Below are 26,518 nucleotides of genomic sequence, written 5' to 3' on the forward strand. Positions count from 1 at the left end.
TGTTCTGTTGTTGCATCCTTCCTTTTAATGGTCAGGTTATTTTAACAGTTTTAATGCAGTGTTATTTATGCAGATACTTTTTTGTACACATTTTTCTTATATTTCTGTTATATAAGTAACTAATTATGTGTAGAGATCTTTGAATCACCAAGTACTTTGAGCGTTTTTTCTTCTTCATTGTTTTTATGTCACCACACTTTTATTTTAATTCATAAAGTAGCATTACATTTATCTAAATCAATTAATCCCAAGTACTGAGATGCTGGGTGGCCCTTCATGCTGCCATGGGGAAAGAGCAGATGGAAGCCCTCTTCAGGTTGCAGTCCACAGATGTCCACCAGCTCGCCTCTGGAGAGGAAAAGAGAGAGACAGAAAGGAGAAGAGGCAAAAAGAGAGAGAGCGCAAGAGAGTTAAAAATGAAAAGACCATTATGGGTTATTTCCTTGGCACAGTTTAGTGGAGGACTGTAAGCTCTACTACAACTTTATCTTTAAATAATGTTTTTTTCCCTGTGTGTATCAGTAGACTGCCACATGGGCTCTTGTTCATCAGTGTAGATGTGACGGGGTAAGGAGTGCTGATGTCTCACCCATCCTGAACATCTCCACACATGTGACCCCCCTGCCTCTCTGCAGGTTGGGATGGCCAGGCATCCAGTCAGTGTAGCCCCAAGTGGAGCCGTCCATCCACTCGTACTGCTGAGCCTACACACACACAGAGAGAGAGAGAGAGAGAGAGAGAGAGAGGGAGGAAAGAAATGTGTCTTTGGAACATGTCTGGCTCATAGAATGTAATTCAGGTGCTGCCATTGCTACACAGACAAATTGTGAACACATTTGATTGATAGTTGAGCAAGAGGTGGAGTATTAACCTTTTTGACTCCTCCCAGCCAGGTGAGAGTGGGGCCATTACTGGCTACTGTCACCATGGAGACAAGGCGTTTGTGTAGGTCAGCACTGGTCACTGCAGCAATATGGCCGCCAGCGTAGAGATCTTGACAGAAGGACTGCAGGCAACATAGACATGTTCAGTACAGTGTGTTGGTGTTCTGAATGTGTTGTTGCTGTGTATATACACATTGTGCTGATAGCGTGAGTGCATAACTGTGCACTGTATGTGAGTTGACAGGCAACAGTGTATTTGTACACATATGGTTTTCTTTCTTTACTCACAGAATGTATGAAAGCTCAATGTGGCACTATGCATATTGCATGTGTGTGTGTGTGTGTGTGTGTGTTTATATGTATGTGTGTGTGTATGTGTGTGTCTGCTTACTGTATTTCGGAAAGTGTATGTGTGTGTATGTGTCTTCTTTTCATGCATACAGTATTGCATGTGTAGTGGGTAGGGTGGTTGAGACGGGAAGTGCCGCTTGAAGGCCGCCCCACTGACGCTGATTATTTGGATCAGGTGGCACAAGTAGCGCTTCCTTTTAAATGTGTAGTGAGATGCGGACAGGAGAACAATAGTGCGGTGTGCGTTAAAGAGTGAGCTTTGTGGAATAAGCTGTGCACTAGTGTTAATTTTGTCACCTATTTTTTATTTAGTCGTAGTCTTAGTCTTGTGACGAAATGTCCTTTTTAGTCTTTGTCATATTTAGTCATTCAAATATAATTTTTGTTAGTCAAGCTTTAGTCGACTAAAAGTCTCGTCATTTTAGTCTAGTTTTAGTCAAAAGAAAACTAAAGGTATCTTAGTCTTAGTCAGTTTTAGTCAACACATTTTAGTCTTTTTTATAACAAATTATTTCTGATTACCATTTGAGTCAAATAGTGTTTCACACATCTCAATTTTCCAACAATATTGTGTGTCCACAGGGCTACTCGTCTGTTATAATTACTCATTCTGATTTTTTGTCAGTCAGTATGTTTACATGCACAGGTAAGTCGAGCTACAGTTATAGCTCGGCTGGGATTTGACCATAGACAGTAAAAGATTTGACTGGACCACTGTCATATTCGTAGACCAGTGTTTCTCAAAGTGTGGTCCGGGGATCACTGGTGGTCCGCAAGCTATCCCAAGTAGTCCACGAGCAGACGTGGTAAAATATAATATAGATGAGTTGTTTGCAATATTGAACCAACTTGTATGTAAAAACAGTTCTGCAACACTGTCTATGCCAGTTTAAATCATACAGTATGAATCCACACAATAAGATAAGTGCAAAGACAATAAGCAAGGTGGTTCAGTGAGTAGGCCTATTGTGTAGACTAATTATAGGCTACTGTTGAAGTAGGTCTAATCTTTTTTTTTTTTTTAGCTAGGGTTAGTTAAGTGGTCCTGAAACTGAAAAAGTTTGAGAAACACTGTCATAGGCCAAAGTATTAATGTTTTACTCCGCCTCGCTAGATGCCGATATGCGCCAAAACACAACACATTCCCCAAACAGACTCTCCATCTTAGCCATAGCTAACTTGCTAGCTTAACTTTCCATATTAGCTTACTTGCTAGCAAACTTTGCATCATCAGTCTAACTAGTTAAATAGTTGACATTACATGATGAACATTTTGTATGGACATTCTGGGGATGTTAATTTGTATGAGAGAAGCTTCAACTTCTGGGTATGTAGCATTGTGGCATAAAGCTTAGGTAGTTAGCTTGCTAACTCTGGCAGAAATCTCCAGTGTTCTTGTTCCATGTAGTTTCGTTTGCAGCCACAGGGTTGCAGCAACAGCAAATAGACTAGCCTACAGGAAAGCTGTTATGTATGAACTCATTCGAATATTTTGAAAACATAACAGCTAGATATTCTGTCTTCTCATTTTGTAGATGAAAATGAAGAGAGATTTTTCTTAGTTTTATTTCAAGCAAAACATTTTAGTCTCGTCTTTTTTCGTCAACAATAATGCATCTTAAGATAGTCTTAGTCAGTGTTTCAGGACATTACTGCCGCCTCGTCATCGTTTCGCCTTAGTCATGAAAAAAAAGTTGATCTAACATATTTCCTCTCGTCTCGTCTGACGAAATTAACACTAGTGCAAACAGGAAAACGTGAGTCTTTTCAGAAGGTTACGTCTATTGGTCTAAACTTGTTTCCATCGAGTAGCACTTAACACGGTTATGTACCAGTAAATGGTACACGCAGTTTCAAGTCTACTTTGCTCGCATAATAGCGAGTAGTGAATCCACACTGGTTTGCAGCAATGTAAGTTTACTTGCTCCCCTTTTCCTTCAGACGTAACACGTAGTGTTTATAGCTCTGACCGTTTCCTGTCTTGATATTGTCTATGGGCAGAAGCAACGCTGATGCTGGCGAGAGTGTGCAAAGCTATTAGTCATCCACACTGGTATAACTTCATTGGCTCGTCTAATTAATCTTGGCTTAAAAACGTAAGTTCATTCAACTTCTTTTATGTAGCTAGTCTTTCAATCGGAGATCTAGTCCTGATTTAATTGCTACTACATTTAGTAATAGGAAGTAGTGCCGAAGTTTAAAAACGTAACCAGCTGCCTGCAGCCATTTGAATAAGGTATTGGCCTTCATACAATTGACTTTGGTGTTTATGCTACAATGCTACCAAACGTAGCATTACAAACCATTTATGCTTTTTATTACAGGAGGATTGCCTTCGTCTGTCCAACAAGCCACTGTTTTTCCTGGATTTAACTATTTCGTTTTATTTCAATTCATGTATGTATGTGCCTCGGAAATCTACCACACCTGTTGAGTGTTTACTGGGAACTTTAGTGGGCCTAGGGGGAAGCCTGCTGGTGGTAACCTGTTAGCTTAAATGTTTTGTTTGTTTCTTTGTCTGTTTGTCTGGCAGTCATTGTAATACGTATTCGGCCTGGGGATTGTGCAATATTTCTTATGGGGACAGTGCTTCGTTTGCAGTGCTCACTAGTGTGAAGTGAGAAACGCCGTGTCTGTGTGTACGGCCCATTTGGTGTGAAGTGCCTCTTGCAGATTGGAGTGTTTTAGATTGTGTATGTGAAAAGTATTTATTAATGTATTCGACTTTATACACTGTAACTCATCTGGAAGACCTATTCATTCATTGTAATTTATTTATTGTAGAATTTCATCCACTGTTGCCTATGTGGAACATTTGCTTGTCCTGATTGCCGATCAGTGTATTTATGGTGTCTGTCTAGTGTCTAATAAATTTATATTTTTTGATTACATCAGTTCCATTCCTGTTCCTTCATTGGACATAACCTGCCTAGATAGTTTGAGGGAGAGCTGTGTTTGGTGGTCTAGCTTAGCTATACAAATTGTGAGCTTGAGCACCCCCTGGGGGTCACATTTGGCGTAGTCGGCAGGATCAATTGGAACTGGTGTAAGACTTTTTGTTTTGTGTGTATCCTTGTTTGATTTGTGGTGTGTGTGTGTGTGTGTGTGTGTGTCCTTTTTGTTTTGAGTTTTGTATGCGTGTTATTTTTGTGGTGGCAATAACCGAGGTCACATTGATTACAGGAAAAACAGTGGCTGAGGAAGGATCGGGGACGACGACGCTGTAAGCGATAAGTGGTTTGTGTTAACATTTAACCCTGTCTTTTGTTGTTCGGTTCAAATCTCACAGGTCATGGAAGACCAGGTCAGGCTTCTAACTGAGCAAATTAAACAACTTCAAGCAGACAATGAAAGACTTCAGCAGGGAAATGTAGTGCGCCCAGTGGATCCAGATCAGGGAGAGCCAAGTCGGCCAGTGCCAGGGTCATCTGGTATGAGGTATGTGTATGTGCCGAGGGAACGTAAATATCCCAAGTTTTCTGGTAGTCCAGGTCCAGACTGTCCTTTCATGGAGGAATGGGTTGAAGAGATCAGCAAATGCTTACAGGCTAGACATATGTCTTCCAATGAACAGGCTTATTTTGTATATGATCTTCCTGAGGGGGAGGCTAAATTAGAAATTAAACTTCGTCCAGCTACTGATCGGGCTGACCCTGAGAAGATTTTTTATAATATTATCAGAGACTTTTGGCTGTACACACTCTTACATCGAGGCCCAGCAAAAATGTTTGCAATGCTGCCAGCGCGAGGGAGAAACGGTACGTGAGTTTTCCCATTCGTTAATGGCCCTAATGGAAATTTGTCAGCGTAAAAAATCAAATGCCCTTTCTAACCCTGATTCGGTCCTCCGCGATCAATTTGTTGAAAATGTTAGAGACAAAATGTTAGAGACAAAATGTTGCGCCGCAAATTAAAACAATTAATTCGCCTCAATCCTGTTTCGACTTTTTTGGATGTGCGTAAGGAAGCATTTCGTTGGGCTGACGATGGGGAGGGAGGCCGCCCAGTACGCGCCAACTTTCTCTTGTGATGCAAGTTCCGGGGTAGCAGGGGAATGGGGAGCTAAGACCCAGGCTGTAGCTGCAAAAACGAATGATGAATTGGCTGAACTTAAAGATTGTTTGCGTAGGCAACAAGCCCAATTGGACACCATCCTAAAACATTTGTCCTCTGGACCAGTACCTTCCAATCCCAACAGTAGGCCAAGTAATCCACCACGCCGTTACAGATTCAAAGCCAGGCTGGTCACATGGCAAGGGACTGTTCGATGGTCCGTCGGCAGGGACAGCGGGTACGGAGTAACTCTGGGCAGAGGGCAGCTACTGCAGTTGATGTTCAATCCAGTGAGTTGCAGGGAAACTAGCACCATCTAGTGTACGGAGCCAAGCACTAGGTGGGACCACATCAGACTCAGGTTCTTTTCTTCCCACACCACCTTCTCATTCTGTACTCATAGGGCAGTGCCCGGTGGCTGACATTAAGATGGGGGGAGTGCCCATCACGTGCCTTGTTGATACTGGTTCTATGGTATCTACCATCACAGAATCTTTCTTTAAAGAGCACTTCCAAGTTCAGGGACAAGACCAGCTACGCTCTTGTAGATGGCTGCAGTTAAGGGAAGCTAATGGGTTGGACATCCCGTACCGAGGCTATTTAGAGCTGGACATAGAAGTCCCGGGTAAGGTGCTTCCCTCCATAGGCATTCTGGTTGTTTATGATCCACCAGATTATAGGTCAAAGCTGAAAACAAACACTGTCCCAGGGCTGATCGGAATGAATGTTCTCCGTTGCTGTCTGCGAGAAATGTTCTGTCAGGAGAGTGCTAGTTTGTTTACTTCTCCTTCCACTGATGTCCCCTCCATCTGGAAACATGCTCTGTTGGCGTGTCAAAATTTTGAAGACTTGTCAAACTCTGGTTTCTTGGGTAAGGTCTCAACCCCCCCAGGCTCTTCCATTCTTGTGCCTGCTGGGTCTATGAAATTGATTTCAGCTGAATGCAGGCAGGGTCTTTGCCCTTTGATTTCCTCAGCATTTATAGAACCAGGAGACATAGGGTGGCAGTTGCCACCAGATTTGCTCATTCCTAGTTCTTTACTCCCCATTGGTGATGGCACTGTTGATGTGCCGGTAGTCAATGTGGGAAAGGAGGATCAGTGGATAAGACCACGCACCACCTTGGGTCAATTACATATGATAGATGTATGTTCTGCTAACAAGCCCATTTGTTTTCACGAAGAAGATGGTAACCAAGGTCCTGTAGCTTTCATTCAGTCCATGGCGGTCACCACCTCTCACCTTGTCTTGCCGACACCACCTGGCCTAATTTGACCGAGCAGCAAGAGGCCAAGTCTTTACTCCAAAAGTATAGTGCCGCTTTTAGTCATGGAGAAGGGGAGTTGGGTTGCACAGACCTTATTGAACACGAAATTCCATTAGTGGATGAAACACTGGTGCGGCAACGCTACTGTAGACTGCCACCGTCACAGTATGAGGTTGTGAAGATGCACATTCAAGAGTTGTTGGAGGGGTGTGGTAAAACCCAGTTGTAGTCCCTTCTCTTCACCCATCGTCGTAGTTCAAAAGAAGGATGGATCTATCCGTTTATGTGTTGATTATAGACAATTGAATGCCAAAACCAGAAAAGATGCCTTCCCATTGCCTCGGATTGAGGAATCTTTAGATGCTCTTTCAGGCGCTTGCCTCTTCTCCACTCTTGATCTGGCAAGTGGTTATAATCAGGTGTCTGTGGCAGAAAAAGACAGAGCGAAAACAGCATTTTGCACCCCATTTGGCCTCTGAGTTTCAAAGGATGCCATTTGGATTGTGCAATGCACCCGGAACTCCAGAGGTTAATGGAAAGGATCTTTGGAGATCAGCGTTTCCATACCCTCCTTTTGTACTTGGACGATGTGGTGGTATTTTCATCCACATTCCAACAACATCTGGAACGACTGGAACTCGTGTTGGATAGGTTGACTTCTCATAGCCTAAAACTTAACTTGGGGAAGTGCCATTTCTTTCAGCCAGAGGTGAAGTTCTTGGGGCATAGTATTTCAGCTTCAGGAGTCTCAACTGACCCTGACAAAATCAGTGCAGTTAGGAACTGGAAAACACCAACCACAATCACTGAATTGCGCTCGTTCATATTATCGGCACTTTGTAGAGGGGTTTGCAAGGTATGCATCCCCTCTGCATAAGTTGGTAGCAAAACTACAGCCAGCCCCAAAGAAGAAATGAGCATGTTTCAATGCCTCTTTGCGGGATCACTGGGACTGGGGTTGTGAAAAGGCTTTTGAGACACTAAAAGAAAAGCTGATAAGTGCACCAGTTCTTGGCTACACAGATTTCAGCAAGCCTTTTGTTCTTGAAGTAGATGCGAGTGGGCTTGGGCTAGGTGCTGTTCTGTCTCAAGAACAGGGGGAGGGACAGTGGCGGCCAGTTGCTTATGCAAGTAGGGGGTTGCGGCCAACAGAACGAAACATGAACAATTACTCGGCCATGAAGCTGGAGCTGTTGGCCCTTAAGTGGGCCGTAACAGACAAATTTCGAGACTACCTATTAGGCGTAAGGTTCACTGTGTTGACTGATAATAACCCCATCTGTTATCTGCAGACGGCCAAATTGGGTGCTGTAGAACAACGCTGGGCGGCACAGCTGGCCCTGATGCTGGCCCTGATTTCAAAATTGAGTACCGCCGAGGTACATGTAACCGAAACGCAGATACATTATCTCGTTTACCTGCATTCCCAGTTCCAGACTCCATAGAAACGGTAGCACCAGGAATCTCTGTCCCTACTGAGATTAAAAGTGTTTTGGCAACCCACCCCTCTGGGCCAGTTAACATCCAGGCCATAGATGCCTCCCCAGTAAGGACTAGGGCTGATCTCCAACTCCTCCAGTCAAAAGACCCGGTGCTAAGGGCCTTTCTAGTATACTGGAAGAGAGGTAAACCCCCCACAGCATTGGAAAGAGCCAAAGAGTCCCCTGCTGTGGTAGAACTTGTGCGTCAGTGGGCCAACATACAGGAACAAGGTGGTGTGCTGTACCGGCAAAGTCACGTCCCTGGTGGTAGTGTGAAAGTGATGCAGCTGCTGCTGCCTCAGCTGCTACATGAGGAAGTCTTGACCGCTTTACACAATAATCATGGACACCAGGGGGTAGAAAGGACCACCACACTCATTCGTCAATGTAGTTATTGGCCCCTTATGCGCAAAGACATCGAGCGCTGGTGCCGTGAATGTCAACGATGCTTAGTGGCAAAAGCTGTACAGCCAAAGTTCATGGGTAGGCTTCTTGCATTCAAGCCTTTAGAGATTCTAGCCATTGATTTCACCACACTGGAAAAGTCTAGCGATGGAAAAGAAAATCTTCTGGTCGTAACGGATGTGTTTTCCAAATTCGCTCAGGCTTATCCCACCATAGACCAAAAGGCCACGACCGTAGCACGGGTTCTTACCGAACAGTGGTTTTATACCTATGGAGTCCCACAGCGCATTCATATGGACTAGGGTCGCCAATTCGAGGGGGAATTGTTCCAGCGGCTGTGTCAACTATATGGCATTCACAAGTCCCGCACAAGTCCATACCATCCTGAGGGCAATGGACAATGTGAGCGATTTAATCGCACGCTTCACGATTTGCTCCGTACCTTGCCCTCAGAAAAGAAGAAAAGGTGGCCACACCACTTGCCACACATGTTGTTCGCATATAATACTACGGCCCACCAGTCAACCGGGTTTTCTCTTTCTTCTGAACTAATGTTTGGGCGGAAGCCCATCCTCCTCCTTGACTCACTCCTGGGTACAGCTGACCCTCCAACTGAAATGACCACTGAGGAGTGGGTTCGAGAACATCAGGAGCACCTCTCTGTTGTTTACCGGCAGGCTCGCACCAATCTTGAGGCGGCAGCCAAGCAGCGCGCAAAGCATCAAGCTATTCCTCTGCCCATTTTACCCCCGGGTACATTAGTGTACCGCCGGAGTCACCCGCTTGGTCGTCACAAAATTCATGACCATTGGGACCCTGTAATGTATGAAGTGGTGAGCTGTTTGGATGAGGTTGGCACCCTTTACAAAATCAAACCAAGGAACCAACAGGGTCCAGAAAAGAACATTCACCGGCAGAAGTTGCGTCCCCTTCCTGTCAATCCCTGTCCACCTCTGCATACATCTACAAATGCGGGGCCCAATCTAGACCAGTCCGATCTTGTATCGGAAGACCCGAACAGTAGTGTAAATGAAAATGATGATTTTGCACTATTGGTAGCCCTAGACACTCCCCGCCTGGATAGGCAAATCAGTTACATTCCCACTGTAGCTGGTAATCAGCCTGCTCCAACTTCTGTACAACAGGAGCAGACCTTGCAGGATAGGTAGATCTTACTCCAGGAGCTGAAGTGTCTATGCCAGCACCTGAGCCAGACCTGGTGCCAAGGCGCACCAATAGAACAACAGCTGGCTACCATTCCAACCCCTATAACCTCCCAGGTACATCAATCAAACGATCATCTGGAGATGAACATAGGGGCGCTCATTTAACTGTTAGCTCCAACAATGTTGTTTATAGGCCCTGGGTGTAGCATTTTTTTTTGCCACCTGTCACCGGGACGGTGACATTCAGGGGGCGGTGAATGTAGTGGGTAGGGTGGTTGAGACAGGAAGCGCAGCTTGAAGGCCGTCCCACTGACACTGATTATTTGGATCAGGTGGCACAAGTAGCGCTTCCTTTTAAATGTGTAGTGAGATGCGGACAGGAGAACAATAGTGCGGTGTGCGTTGAAGAGTGAGCTTTGTGGAATTAGCTGTGCAAACAGGAAAACGTGAGTCTTTTCAGAAGGTTACGTCTATTGGTCTCTAACACTAAACTTGTTTCCATCGAGTAGCACTTAACACGGTTCATTGTTTGTTTGTAGCTTCGCCTGGTGTCTCAGCGTATGGTGACCAGTAAATGGTACACACAGTTTCAAGTCTACTTTGCTCGCATAATAGCGAGTAGTGGATCCACACTGGTTTGCAGCAACGTAAGTTTACTTGCTCCCCTTTTCCTTCAGACGTAACACGTAGTGTTTATAGCTCTGACCGTTTCCTGTCTTGATATTGTCTATGGGCAGAAGCAACGCTGATGCTGGCGAGAGTGTGCAAAGCTATTAGTCATCCACACTGGTATAACTTCATTGTTCGTCTAATTCATCTTGGCTGGTCTTAAAAACGTAAGTTAATTCAACTCCTTTTATGTAGCTAGTCTTTCAATCGGAGATCTAGTCCTGACTTAATTGCTACTACATTTAGTAATAGGAAGTAGTGCCGCAGTTTAAAAAGCGTAACCAGCTGCCTGCAGCCATTTGAATAAGGTATTGGCCTTCATACAATTGACTTTGGCGTTTATGCTACGATGCTACCAAACGTAGCATTACAAACCATTTATGCTTTTTATTACAGGAGGATTGCCTTCGTCTGTCCAACAAGCCACTGTTTTTCCTGGATTTAACTATTTCGTTTTATTTCAATTCATGTATGTATGTGCCTCGGAAATCTACCACACCTGTTGAGTGTTTACTGGGAACTTAGGTGAGCCTAGGGGGAAGCCTGCTGGTGGTAACCTGTTAGCTTAAATGTTTTGTTTGTTTCTTTGTCTGTTTGTCTGGCAGTCATTGTAATAATGATTCGCCTGGGGATTGTGCAATATTTCTTATGGGGACAGTGCTTCGTTTGCAGTGCTCACTAGTGTGAAGTGTGAAACGCCGTGTCTGTGTGTACGCCCCATTTGGTGTGAAGTGCCTCTTGCAGATTGGAGTGTTTTAGATTGTGTATGTGAAAAGTATTTATTAATGTATTCGACGTTATACACTGTAACTCATCTGGAAGACCTATTCATTCATTGTAATTTATTTATTGTAGAATTTCATCCACTGTTGCCTATGTGGAACATTTGCTTGTCCTGATTGCCGATCAGTGTATTTATGGTGTCTGTCTAGTGTCTAATAAATGTATATTTTTTGATTACATCAGTTCCATTCCTATTCCTTCATTGGACATAACCTGCCTAGATAGTTTGAGGGAGAGCTCTGTTTGGTGGTCTAGCTTAGCTATACAAATTGTGAGCTTGAGCACCCCCTGGGGGTCACACATGTTTACGTGTGTGTGTGTGTCCATGGGTCTGTGAGTGAGAGTAAAAAAAATTAGAAATGGCACTTACCTCTGCTTTACTGAAGGTCAGAGGGGTCGGGTTGAACTGGTAGCACCTGCCGTCAATGATTTCACCTGAGCACTTCACCCCCACAGGAAGTGTCTCCCTCAACCACACAGCTTCGAGAGAGAGAGAGAGGAGAGCGCTTTCACTCCCATCTAGCTCACATCTGCACAGAGTGCACACAGAACAATCGCATCTCACAGGGTGCATCTACACACGCTGCAAACAGAACTCACCTGTGTCTGTCCTCCTGGCTGGTCCCATGATGTCGTTCCTCTTTTTGAAATGGGAGAACTCGAGACTATGGCTGAACTCATCTGGGTGAGGGAGAAGGGGCCATTAGGGGAGACAAACCAGAAGTGACCTCTTCAGTTTTGAGACAGGTGTAAAATGTATAGAAACTAATGGATGCTTTGTTTATATTGAAACAGAGAGGCTACTAATTTGACAGACATTTGACAGTGTCTTTCTTACAAAAAAATATTTGGTAATACTTTACTTAACAGTATCGACATAAGAGTGACATGACACTGTCATGCCACATGAAACCTAATCCTAACCCTAATCCTAACTTCTAACCCTAATCCTAACTCCAACCCTAACCGTAACTCTAAACCTAAGCCTAACTTGTTATGACAAAAACCAAATGTCACTTAATAACAGAAACGTTATGTCATGTTTATGTTTATGACTTCCCAGATAGCAATTTCCTTTGGGCCGGATCCGCATAAAAGCCATTAGATCCGCCTGTAGCGGACATACGGTATCTGACTGTGGGCCAGGTCTGCTCCTGATACAGGTTTCAGCTCTGCTAGCAATGCTGTTTTATCACCGGTTTACAGATTTGTCCCAGGTCCAATTTCCGCAACTCAACTGGAAGTCAAGAGATGCGTTTAAAATACAAAAACACCAATTTGGCCCAAACCTGTGATAATGGATATGAGCCGAAGGACCATTTTTCACAGCAGACCCAGGTGGTAATGATATTAATTAAGGTGCTGATTCTGCTAAATTGACCTTTCCTACTTCATTGTCAACTGGCTGCTAAAGAAAAAAAAAGGTATTTTGGAATGGCACAAATTTAGAAACCATGGGGGTGCACTATGTTCCCATGGCCACTTCATTTCTACAGTAAGGCTGGAAAAGAAGATACAGTTGGCTCAATATTGATCATATGCTCGTTTCATTATTTTTATTATTACCTAGCAGTGGTAAAAGTAGTCAATTGTTGTTTGTGTCAGATCAAACAGTGCTATGAGACAACCCCATATTCTTGCCACGCATGCAGAAGTCCAAGCAGTAACGTTAATCAAGGATCTTTGGTTTGCTCACTATCAATCTTTTGACATGATTTGCCAGCCTGGACTAGGACAGCCCAACTTTTCAAGGTAGGCTCTGCTTTTCTGCTTTTTATCTCTGTTGGTTTATTCAGAGACAACAATAAGCAAACGAGCGATTGATAACTTTACTGTAAGGTTATACTATTATTTTCCAGCAATATAGGCTAGGCTACTATCGTAACACCCCCAATTATCACCACTTTTGTTCAGAAATTCTAAAACAACGATGTTTTTTAACACTTCAAAATAACATTTGCTAAATTAACCTGACATTTTTCAGTAGCCATAGGTGTGTAGATTTGAACAAAATCTGGTTTGTTTGTCAACGGGAGCATTTACTGCCTGAAATATCCGATTTTGTTTACCACGCTCGGAGTTATAGTGCTGGCCTGATGGGTTGCCTATTTACACCGTTTCAACGGCACATGAACGGCTAGACCGAGAATTCTCGTCGTGAAATTAAAATTCCACTGGAGCTCCAAGCGGTTGTGTACACGCAGCCTTACAACACTGTCTACATCTCTTTGAGTCACGGTAAAATGTCATTTTTGGTACATGGCTAATTTAGATACACCTATGGTGTGGGTGGTTGCGTTTCTTTAGGAGTCTGCTGTCTTGGTTTGTATAGAAATTGATATTAAGTGACATACACGCAAGACGGTGGAAATACGGGACCGACGGTAATAGGGGGAGTTACGATAGCTTAGCTTGAGCAAAACAGCCATCACAATAACTAGCCTATTTTGGTAACAGCTAACGCCAACAGGATCACTGATGATAAAAAAACGAGTGTAATTGTGACTTAACCTATTTTCAAAAAGGAATAAATGGCTCATATTTATTTTTTGTTGTTTCAGATTGACCATGGAGATGACTGAGGAAGACAGCCTGAATATCGATGGGAACAGTGGAATTAACACGACTTAAACTTTGTCTGGGATTGCACTTCTACAGCCAGGTTGTTGAATAAAAAATAATAAGACACTTATGTGTAAAGTTTTTTTACCCCCTTGTGTTTGTAGCCTAGCTTATGTTTATCAGTTGAGCTGTTGGGAAAACGTTACGAACTTTAGCCTGGGTGAACCTATAACGAACCTGTTAGCAAATGTGTAGCAAACAGATTTTTCAGGATAATTAGCCCTAATTACCAATCACATTTCACATGTCAAATAAAGCCGGCTGATGTCTGATAAACGGGTCCGTACCACACACAATAAGCGGACCCGTATTGCATATGATAAACAGATCTGGAACACGTCAGTAACACAGACTACCATACGGAACTGGGCCAGTCTTAGCCCTTATTGGTACCAGATCCGTCAAACGGATCCAGACCAATTTTGGACCGATGTGCGTTTGGACGCCGGATCAGGTCCATTATGCAGATCCGTGCCGGACGTTGTGGTAGGTGTGGCCCAGTTCCGTCCCAGTGTATGTTTGCTATCTGGGTTGTTTATGACACGTTCATGACAGTGTCATGTCAATCTTATGTCGACACTGTCAAGTAAAGTGTAACCAAATATTTTAATCTTCAGTTCCACTCAAACTGATGATTACTATAGTACAAATAGATGAGCACTCTTCTATAGTATTTCATCCTAATTTCCGTAGTGAAAGATTTGGAGAATATTGTTGTGAATTCTAAACTCTCTCTCTCACCGTTCGCAGTGTCATCCATTGGCCCCATTATTTCATTATGTCTCTCATACTGTATTTTAGAATGGGTATATTCCATGCCATGCTTGAACTCCTCAGAGACAACAGGGATCGTTTCTGAAACTTAAGAAAGAGTGCAATAAGTTCAATAATTGAGCTAACATGAAATGTGCATTAAGGACATATCCTTGATTGATTGATTGATTGTGATGGATCTGGTCAAAGTATGAATTCAGTTACTACTGGTGTAAAGAGCATCATTCAAACAGTGTTGGTGGTTTTGAAATCAAAGTAAAATGGCTGTCTTGTCTGAATCTGATCCGCTCACCTGCTAAATCAAGGCTTAATTCTTTCTATATCTTTGCACACAGACAATACTTCAGTTGGATATTATCATTAATGTAAAGCTGCACTTTAAAGCAATAGCAAGTGTCTAGTTTGTGATTTGTTCCTTAAGTGGTACATGAAAATTTAGCTAAAAATGTGGAGAATGCAATCAAGCATTTTGGACGATATATTGGCACAAGCTGGCAGAATAGGCAACATGCCGATGTGTCGCTTTATTTGGAGACTGTTTTGCTGAGAGACAGAGACTCTGAGTTTGCTGCTGATATTCTGGGGATAGGGCTACAACATAGCCAATGCGGGACTTTAGCCTTTTAATACATTTGCTGCATTGGATCAGTCTTTTTCTAGAACAGACAAGAGCTGTCTAGCCTCACGTCAACAGCTGTTTCACCTAAATAGGCCTAAATTAAAACAACCATCCAGCGGATGGTGGGCGGGTGCGGTTTTGAAAAATTGGTCAAAAACTTTGGTGCTGATGGATGGCGGATGGATGATAAATTTTACTATGCAGTTATGGTTGAAATAATAGCCCATCAGCCGCTCTAGTGTGTGTGCCTCTTTCTAAAGCTCAGAGGGGAGGGGAGGCTGAGGGGATTTAACCACAAAAAGATTCTACTGAAGAATGCTGTGAACAGTCATCCAAAGCAGAAATTGCTAAAAAGCACTTTATTTCCCACTTTCCCAACTCCCTTTAATACACCCAGCCCGACCCCATATAAGCATACTCACCAGTGTTGATGGAGTTGACTCTTGGCCCTGTTACTTTGGCCTGATCACTCTCACGTTTGGCTTCCTCGGCATGACGATGGAAATTACCTGTTTACAAATTTATAAATGTACTCTTTTCAAATGCAAACTTTTAAAAAACAGTTTTTAAGTGTAATTTTATTTCAATAATTCAACAGTATTGTTACATGAGAGGTAAAGTTATTGCCTGTGTCTCTGTAAACATTAATATATTCCCATGGCTATGGAAATGCAATTTATTTATTTCCATATTAGAAATGGAAATAAATGGAATTGATTTGTGTTGAGATTGGGAGGGAGTAGATATTGTATTGTCTTCCAAAAAATGAATATCCACTGGCGTATTTTGTTTTGCAATTAAGGCTGTAGTCTGTTTAAAACATCTGGGACATGTCCCAGCATGTTTAGCTACAGTAATACTGTATGTAGTTGCAGGCCTCTCTTTTCTCTGTTCATCCTTTCTGCAAAATACTCGTGCTGCAATTACAACATACCCCAGTTTCATTAAGTGTGTAAGATTGTTCATATGTGTATCTAAAACTACAAAGGATGCTGCTTCAATTTCCAGGGAGATTATGGACTACTTTGCCTATTTTTTCCAATGCACAATGAGGGTTGCCGGTTCGATCCCCAACCAGTAGGAAAAAAGTTGTCGGGGGAAGTGGTTGAGCACTGCTCTCCCATGACCACATCCACCTTGAGCAAGGCACCTAACTCCTCACTGCTCCCCGAGAGCTCACTGCGTAGGGATTAGTCTGTGCTTCACCTCACTGTGTGTTGAGTGTGTTTCACGAATTGGGATAAATGCAGAGATCAAATTTCCCCCACGGGATCAAAATAGTATATATACTAACTTTGAAGGATAAAACAAACATAATATGCAAGTCAAATAATCACTAAATAAACTCAGGCCTGACTTATCGTAATATTGTTTTTTCCTGTGGCCCCCACCTGCTATGAATCCCCGCATCCGCATCTCGGAGGCGGGCTGCAGCACCAGGCCTGTCCTGACGTCCACCAGGGTGGCCTGGGAGTTCTCAGTGCCCTGCCTGAAGCCATCGCTGCGTGGAGGGACGTAGACTGCACATGGAGAGAGAACAACAGTTGACTTACCACATGATCAACAATGTGACGTACACATGTCAATGGATCACAATTCCCACATTCAAATCCAGCAAGTGGAACACTTCAATCACAAACATCCATCATATTCATCTAACAATCACTTACTGTACATACAGTAGCTTTACAGTGAAAAAAAACATATGCACACACACACACACACACACATACATCCTGATGGTCTCCTGCTCATCTCGTCGACATAGTCCTTCAGCAGGCCTGTGTTCAGATCCACCAGGAAGCGACGGGACGGTTCTGTGCCCTGCCTGCGGTTCTCCTCAACAGATGCTGTACACACCAATTATACATCCACATAATCCGTCAACCTGATACACCTCTGAGCAAATCCATAACTAAAGGCTGTTTCAAACTGACTAACAAAAATCAAGGCTTAATTCTTCCTAATTCTTTGCACACAGACAATACTTTAGTTGGATGTTATCATTAATGTAAAACTGCACTTTAAAGCAATAGCAAGCAAGGGCGTAGGTTTGGTCTCAGCTTTGGTGGGGACACATCCCCAACTCCTGCTGTCACGATAGGCCTACCAACATTATTGTTTCAATACCAATACCAAGTGATCTCGATTTCGATAACTTTGCGATTTTTAAAATTTTGATTTGGTTTGGGGGCCCCCACCACCTTGACGGCATCAGTAATATTGAATATTGTGTGATCATTCACATCAGTGACAATCATAGAATTTGATTGACCCTCCACACCACACACACACACACACAGAAAGTGATGGTTGTCATAGGTTTCTATTTCATATTTTGGTATTCATATAAACGTTATATACTGTATATTGTTAATTATTTATAGCATTTTATGATCTGCATAATTACTAATAGCTAAACATATTTGGTCATTTGAATACATCATAATGATATTTAAATTATTAGTCTACACTTATCTTCAATATCATCACATTTGTGGTGTGCAAGTTTAATTGTGTGCCTGTCATGTGAACGCAATTAGCTTTCAAACTCACAGTTTTAGGCTAGTGGAAAATAGTTTCGCATATTGCAAGGATATGTGGATTCAATTCATCATGTTTGCTATGTCATTAGATAAAATAAATGTTCAAAAAACTAACAAGTCAAAGAAAATCTTTCTTGAATGAGATCAGAAAAGGAGATAATGTAAGTCTCAAGAATGTTCATTTCTATAAGTATGGAAATGCACCATAGTTTGTCTTTTATTTCTTTGCATTGTGCAGGCTACATTCACAAATACATTAGCCTACATGAACAGAATATAGGAACAGGAAAAAATGTCTCGATCCATTGTTTATTGCGACTGCAAGATTGGTAGCCCAATTAACAGTCAGTGATGGTGACGTCTATTCTGTGCTATATGCCACTGTCTGTGCGGCACACCCTTATTCAACATGACTCCTAACCTTGGCTGAAAGATTACAAAAGCTGGTTAACTGTAACAATATCCTGGGTAATATCCCTAACAGTTAATGCTATTTTCCTTAGTAAAATCCGTGATTTGAAAACCTTGTCACCAGTTGCCAGTCTGTAGTTACTTTTGCCTACTTAGACTCTGCATAATGAAAACGCGTTGAATGTTCCTTTTTCTGCTTTGGCGGCATAGCTGATCTACAAAGCGCAAAAAGAGGCAAAATGTGCATGCTGAAGGGCAAAGGGAATATTACAATGTTTTACACTGGCCTCTTTTGGGTTATGTATTGGTAGACATCCCTGATAATTTAGCATACACACTCACTCGCTCGATAACTTAGCATACACAATCGTTCGCTTTTCTGACAGTGTCACTACAAAGTAGGCCTAGGCTATGCTTTGACTCTGTTGTGTGTGTCAGATAAACCCCCTTCGGTTTCAGCCAATCAAATGACAGTGCTTCTTTTACTGTCGTCCTTGCCGTTGGAATAGTCCAAATAGCACAAAGGAGTTTGCTAAAATATTGATGGGGACAATTTTGTCATCTCAAAATTTTGATTGGGACTAGTCACTAGCGTCCCACCCTAAACCTACGCCCATGATAGCAAGTGTCTAGTTTGTGATTTGTTCCTTAAAGGAACACGCCACCCAATGTCAGTAGTAATGTTCTTACTAGCCTAGAAATCTAGACGTGCCCCTAGCGGCAGCAAATGTGGCTAGTCTAGCAACTCTCCGTTGGCTTGTGAGCTCCAGAAATCGAAACTTAATCAGGCCAATGAAATCGTGTATAGAGTCGTTAGGTGGGCTTAACATAATGATTGATGGCAGAGTTGCAACGGTTTGGCTTGAATTCCCCTGCTACTTGAAAACAAATAAGATGGATGTTGCTGCTGGCTTAACAGTGTGACACGAAGTTAAGCTTAGTTGGCAAACGCTTGAACTAGCCAACTAGCTCCGCTGGTGGGAAACGATGGGACTCATAGCGCTGCCGCTGTCCCATTAAGCAGAGGGAATTTGAAAGACAACTGATTATCCTGCCCCTCGACTGAGCACTGCGAACGGTGAGTGCCCAGACCCTACATTTTAATGTGGGTCTGGCTCGTCAGGCTATGTTCTTACCTTAACTTTCACGAGTTCAGTCATACCTCTCCAGTGTCGGTATATGCACTCAAACGCTCTGGTGCGCGGCGCGAATGTGTTGGCATGTTGCTATGCTAGCGGGCTCAGACGTAGCCAGACGTAGAAGTAATCAAAAACATTCACGTTTTCCCGACTTACAGTAAATACAGTTGCACGAGTAGTTGATAAAAATGTCTATGGTCACACAACATGAAACGTGGCGATTTTCCAAGCGAATAAACAGGAGAACTACAATGTGTGGCGCAATAGCACTTGGGAGTACTTTGACCTAGCGTAGTAATATTAATTAACACCTAATTGTAGATCCTATCCACCACAGAGTTTATAATCCATGCTTGATCGAATTCTTCAGCCTCCCTCCCCTCGGAGCAGAGAGGGCACACACACTAGAGAGATGCGCTGATGGGCTATTATTTCAACCATAACTGCATAGCAAAACTTATCATCCATCAGCACCAAAGTTTTTTGACCAATTTTCAAAACCACACCCGCCCACCATCCGCTGGTTCCTGAATTCCTGAATTTCCCCTCGGGAATCAATAAAGTATCTATCTATCTATCTATCTATCTGGTTGTTTTAATGTACAGTGATGGTCAAAAGTGTTGGCACCCATGCTAAGTTGACTGAAAAGAGAAATAAAATCATCTTTTGGAAATTGATTTTAATGCCTTAAGTGAAAAATGAGGAAATATCTAACCTATATCAACCAATTTTTCTTAGTGAATGAATAATGTATCATAAATAAATAAATGTTCTTCCTTTTAAAATACAGGGGTCATAAGTATTGCCAAATCTCCTATGTTAAATTCTACAGAGACAGGCAGATTTTTATTTTAAAGGCCAGTTATTTCATGGATCCAGAATACTGTGCATCCTGATAAAGTTACCTTGGCCTTTGGAATTAAAATAGCCCCACATCATCACATACCCTTCACCATACCTAGATATTGGTATGTAGTTAGAGCAGTTAGCCTATTAGCTGATTTGATTTGCATTGAGCTCAATGAGCATCAAACCAGCTAATAGGCTAACTGAAATACACACCATAGGGGGAAATACATTTAACATAGGGGTGGCAATACTTATGACCCCTGCATTTTAAGGAAGAACATTTATTTATTTATGATACATTATTCATTCACTAAGAAAATTGGTGTCCTTAAAGGTTAGATATTTCCTCATTTTTCACTTAAGGCATTAAGATCAATTTCCAAAAGATGATTTTATATTCCTCGTTTCAGTCAACTTTAGCATGGGTGCCAACACTTTTGACCATCACTGTATATGGGTGATGCAGCGCTGCTGACGTGAGACTAGAAAGCTCTTGCCTGTTTTAGAAAGACTGATCCAATGCAGCAAATACTATATTAAAAGGCTAAAGTCGTACATTGGCTATGTTGTAGCCTATCCCCAGAATATCAGCAGCAAACTCAGTCTCTGTCTCGCAAAACAGTCTCCAAATAAAACATTATCGGCATGTTGCCTATTCTGCCAGCTTGTGCCAATATATCGTCCAAAATGCTTGATTGCATTGCATTCTCCACATTTTTAGCTAAATTTTCATGTACCACATCAGCATTTTTGTTCAGTTAATCTTTTCTTTAGTTCTCCTGTTTATTCGCTTGGAAAATCGTAAATTGCTTTACAATTACCGTCGGGCCTATACACGGGTTTCCCGTTTACCAACAAAACTAGATGCACGCCAAGCGAGCGTGGGGCAGCAGAAGACGCCGGTGGCCATCCACAACGCTATAAACTTAACCTAAATAGTCGGCTGCTGTAAACTACAATCGGATTTTTTGTATACCCCTGTTGTCTCAATGATAATAACATCTCATTTTAGACTATATTTCAAAGTTTGCCATTCATTTGCATTATTAATATTACATCGTATTTTGTCATTTTTTATGAAGACATGCATTCCGTTAGGGATATTGAACATATTTAACATTCTCTAACCATCGTAATTTCCGAATTGGTGCAGTTTCAGCACAAAAAATCATTTTATTCTTTTTTTGCTCTTTTTTTGCATTGCTCTATGCTGTTCTATGGTGCTTTCTGCCTTTGGTTGTGCAATTTATGTTTTCGTTGACGCTGCATAGAAATCCATGTATAGGCCTATTGCCTGGCTTGCCTCAGTTTTCGGGTCGCCCTTTTACAATTTTATCATTGTAATAAAAAAACGCACTTTGCCGCATAATTTCAACATGCTGGCTGGCTTACTAATTAATGCCTATTGTACTTTATTTTGCAAAAGAAAGAAATCCTTGATAAAAATAACAAGTCATTCACATTATAAGCTACTTTACGCACTGTCATGTCAGGGTGACACTATGACAAACCTGTTCTGGAAGACTCCCATTCATTTTGACTGCATCGGAAGAGAGCGTCTTTTTTCAGATGGACAGCGCATTCATTTTATACCAGCAGGCCGATCGGACAAACTGGCTACCGATATTAAAGAAACGCCGACTCCATCCATTCTGAAAATCCACCGCACAACAGTGCAACGGCATGTTCATTATTTTAGTAACAACCGCCAAAACTTGCTTGCTTGCCTTACACATCTAAGTTTTCCACTATTTTTCTTACCTTTTTTTCCGCTGTGGATGTTATTGAGTTTGTAGAAGTTTTAGCTCTTACGTTCTGAACATCTAGCAAATGCCATAAGCCTCGGCGTCATTTCGAGACAGAGACTGAGTTTGCTGCTGATATTCTGGGGATAGGCTACAACATAGCCAATGTAGGACTTTTAGCCTTTAAATATATTTTGCTGCATTGATCAGTCTTTCTAGAACAGACAAGAGCTGTCTAGCCTCATCGCCAGCAGCCAGCTTGCATCAATATAGGCCTACATTAAAACAACCAGCCGGATGGTGGGCGTGTCGCGGTTTTGAAAATTGGTCAAAACTTGGTGCTGATGGATGGCGGATGGATGATATGCTTTGCTATGCAGTTATGGTTGAAATAATAACTCATCAAAGCATCTCTAGTGTGTGTGCCTCTCTCCAAGCTCAGAGGGAAGGGGGGAGGCTGAGGGGCGATCAAGCATGGATTCTAAACTCTGGTGGATACGATCTACATGGTGTTAATTGATATTACTACGTTAGGTCGGCACTTCCAAAGTGCTATTGCGCCATTGTAGTTCTCCTGTTTATTCGCTTGGAAAATCGTGAATTGCTTTACAATTACCGCCGGGCCTATACACGGTTTCCGCTTACCAACAAAACTAGATGCACGCTGCGAGCCGTAAGGCAGAAGACGCGTGGCCATCCACAACGCTATAAACTTAACCTAAATAGTCGGCTGCTGTAAACTACAATCGATTTTTTGTATACCCCTGTTGTCTCAATGATAATAACATCTCATTTTAGACTATATTTCAAAGTTTGCCATTCATTTGCATTATTAATATTACATCGTATTTTGTCATTTTTGGCTAAGACATGCATTCCGTTAGGGATATTGAACATATTTTAACATTCTCTAACCATCGTGAATTTAATTGGTGCAGTTTTCAGCACAAAACTCATTTTATTCTTTTGCTCTTTGCATTGCTCTATGCTGTTCTATGGTGCTTTCTGCCTCTTGGTTGCGCACGCATGTTTTCGTGACGTTGCATAGAAATCCATGTATAGGCCTATTGCCTGGCTTGCCTCAGCTTCGGTCACGTCCTTTTACAATTTTATCATTGTAATAAAAAACGCAATTTGCCACATAATTTCAACATGCTGCTGGCTTACTAATTAATGCCTATTGTACTTTATTTTTTGCAAAAAGAAAGAAATCCTTGATAAAAATAACAAGTCATTCACATTATAAGCTACTTTACGCACTGTCATGTCAGGGTGACACTATGACAAACCTGTTCTGAAGACTCCCATTCATTTTGACTGCACGGGAAGAGAGCGCGTCTTTTTCAGACAGACAGCGCAATTCATTTTATACCAGCAGGCCGATCGGACAAACTGGCGCCTCGATATTAAAGAAACGCCGACTCCATCCATTCTGAAAATCCACCGCACAACAGTGCAACGTGCATGTTCACATTTTTAGTAACAACCGCCAAACTTGCTTGCTTGCCTTACACATCTAAGTTTTCCGACTATTTTTCTTACCTTCTTTTTCCGCTGTGGATGTTATTGAGTTTGTAGAAGTTTTAGCTCTTACGTTCTGAACATCTAGCAATGCCATCGCCCGATGTCATTTCCGAGACAGAGACTGAGTTTGCTGCTGATATTCTGGGGATAGGCTACAACATAGCCAATGTAGGACTTTAGCCTTTTAATATATTTGCTGCATTGGATCAGTCTTTCTAGAACAGACAAGAGCTGTCTAGCCTCACGTCAGCAGCGCTGCATCACCAATATAGGCCTACATTAAAACAACCAGCGGATGGTGGGCGTGTGCGGTTTTGAAAATTGGTCAAAAAACTTTGGTGCTGATGGATGGCGGATGGATGATACGTTTTGCTATGCAGTTATGGTTGAAATAATAACTCATCAGCGCATCTCTAGTGTGTGTGCCTCTCTCTCGCTCAGAGGGGAAGGGGAGGCTGAGGGGTCGATCAAGCATGGATTCTAAACTCTGGTGGATACGATCTACATGGTGTTAATTGATATTACTACGCTAGGTCGAAGTACTTCCAAGTGCTATTGCGCCACACATTGTAGTTCTCCTGTTTATTCGCTTGGAAAATCGCCACGTTTCATGTTGTGTGACCGTAGACATTTTTATCAACTACTCGTGGAACTGTATTTAAGTCGGGAAAACGTGGAGGTTTTTGATTACTTCTACGTCTGGCTACGTCTGAGCCCGCTAGCATAGCAACATGCTAATACATTCACGCCGCCCACCAGAGCGTTTGAGTGCACGTACCTACACGGGAGAGGTATGACTCAACTCGTGAAAGTTAAGGTAAGAACATATACTGACATTGGGTGGTGTGTTCCTTTAAGCGATTTAACCACAAAAAGATTCTACTAAAGAATGCTGTGAAAAGTCATCCAAAGCAGAAATTGCTGAAATGCACTTTATTTCCCACTTTCCAAACTCCCTTTAATACACCCAGCCCGACCCCATATAAGCATACTCACCAGTGTTGATGGAGTTGACTCTTGGCGCTCTTACTTTGGCCTGATCACTCTCACGTTTGGCTTCCTCGGCATGACGATGGAAATTACCTGTTTACAAATTTACAAATGTACTCTTAAAGAAATTGAAATGCAAACTTTTAAACAGTAAAACAGTTTTTAAGTGTAATTTTATTTTAATAATTCAACAGTATTGTTACATGAGAGGTAAATGTATTGCCTGTGTCTCTGTAAACATTAATATTATATTCCCATGGCTATGGAAATGCAATTTATTTATTTCCATATTAGAAATAGAAATAAATGGAATTGATTTGTGTTAAGATTGGGGGAGAGTAGATAATGTATCATCTTCCAAATAATTTATATCCACTGGCGTATTTTGTTTTGCAATTAAGGCTGCACTCTGTTTAAAACATCTGGGACAAGTCCCAGCATTTAGCTACAGTATGTAGTTGCAGGCCTCTCTTTTCTCTGTTCCTCCTTTCTGCAAAATACTCGTGCTGCAATTACAACATACCCCAGTTTCATTAAGTGTGTAAGATTGTTCATATGTGTATCTAAAACTACAAAGGATGCTGCTTCAATTTCCAGGGAGATTATGGACTACTTTGCCTATTTTTTCAAACAATGAACAATGAGGGGACAGCCGGTTCGATCCCGGGTTTGTAACAACCCACCAGTAGGAAAAAGTTGTCGGGAAGTGGTTGAGCACTGCTCTCCCATGACCACATCCACCTTGAGCAAGGCACCTGCCCTTGAGCCCCACTGTGGCACCTAATTAGTCCCTTCACCTCACTGTGTGTTGAGTGTGTTTCACCACTGTAAATGCAGAAGATCAAATTTCCCCCAACTCAGGGATCAAAAATAGGATATATACTGTTTGAAGGATAAAACAAACACTATGTGTGTAATCACTGTGTGCTGAGGTGTTTCACGGATTGGGATAAATGCAGAGATCATAAATGCAGATGATCAAAATTTCCCAGGGATCAAAAGAGTATATGTACTTAGAAGGATAAAACAAACATAATTTGCAAGTCAAATAATCACTAAGTCAACTCAGGCTAACCCTGACTTATTGTGATATTGTTTCTTCCTGTGGCCCCCACCTGCTATGAATCCCCGCATACGCATCTCGGAGGCGGGCTGCAGCACCAGGCCTGTCCTGACGTCCACCAGGGTGGCCTGGGAGTTCTCTGTGCCCTGCCTGAAGCCATCGCTGTGTGGAGGGACGTAGACTGCACATGGAGAGAGAACAACACCTTGACTTACCACATGATCAACAATGTGACGTACACATGTCAATGGATCACAATTCCCACATTCAAATCCAGCAAGAGGAACACTTCTCAATCACAAACATCATATTCATCTAACAATCACTTACTGTAGCCTACATACAGTAGCTTTACGGTGAAAAACACACACACACACACACACACTTACATCCTGATGGTCTCCTGTTCATCTCGTCGACATAGTCCTTCAGCAGGCCTGTGTTCAGATCCACCAGGAAGCGACGGGACGGTTCTGTGCCCTGCCTGCGGTTCTCCTCAGAAGCTGCTCTCAGAACCTGATTCACTTTACGGAGTTCTTCAGAACCAGATGGCTGAATTGGGTCCTGACTAAGAGCATCTCTCACCCATCCTCCCTTCACAAGAGGAACAGCAACCACCTCACTCTCTACTTCAGAGAATAGAGAGAGTTTTATATCATGTAATCAGGTTGTTACATAATAGTCAAAATTGTATATGCTTTTCATCACTTTATACTGTCTTACAGTTGTTGCTTAGAATGAATCACTGTTGTATTATGGACTCATCAGAGTCTGGTCTCTATGACATCCTGACATCCTTACTTTTCCCAGTGTCTTTGCCCTGTGTGTCCTTCTTCTTAAGCCAGGAGTATTCAATGCTATGGCTGAACTCATCTGCGTGGACTGGATGGTTGGTGTCTGCAGAACAAAAAAGTGTTTAATGAAAAAGATGACTGCTATCAATATCATCAATGCTATTAGTATTATATCTCATAGCATAGAATATACATTTACACATATGAAGTAAAAGTTGCAATGTGGGGGTTTACTTAAAAGCATTTCAAAATGACCTAGCAGTATCAACAGAATATGAAGAAACAACTGCGTTCACATAATTTCATAAACACCGAGGCTCTGTGTTGCCCAGATAGCCACTAATGTTGTAAGCATGCAGATCAGCTAGTGCTGGACCGGCTA

General features: G+C 42.3%; 1 protein-coding gene across 5 annotated transcripts; it reads right to left on the bottom strand.

Moving 5' to 3' along the window:
• Window positions 1-177: 177 nt before the first annotated feature.
• wu:fa56d06 (uncharacterized protein LOC795664 homolog) lies at window positions 178-26,239 on the bottom strand (the record flags this gene model as incomplete). Of its 5 annotated transcripts, none has more annotated exon segments than XM_048268693.1 (13): window positions 178-348; window positions 590-704; window positions 872-1,006; window positions 11,430-11,539; window positions 11,660-11,740; window positions 14,423-14,542; window positions 15,497-15,583; window positions 16,466-16,594; window positions 16,808-16,924; window positions 24,286-24,372; window positions 25,395-25,523; window positions 25,732-25,968; window positions 26,144-26,239. In XM_048268693.1, coding segments are annotated over 13 exon segments (1,517 nt in total), but the record flags the coding sequence as incomplete, so codon positions are not given.
• Window positions 26,240-26,518: the final 279 nt, after the last annotated feature.

The sequence above is a fragment of the Alosa alosa genome, chromosome 17 (genome assembly GCF_017589495.1).
Source record: "Alosa alosa isolate M-15738 ecotype Scorff River chromosome 17, AALO_Geno_1.1, whole genome shotgun sequence".
In the NCBI taxonomy this organism is placed as follows: Eukaryota; Metazoa; Chordata; class Actinopteri; order Clupeiformes; family Clupeidae; genus Alosa; species Alosa alosa.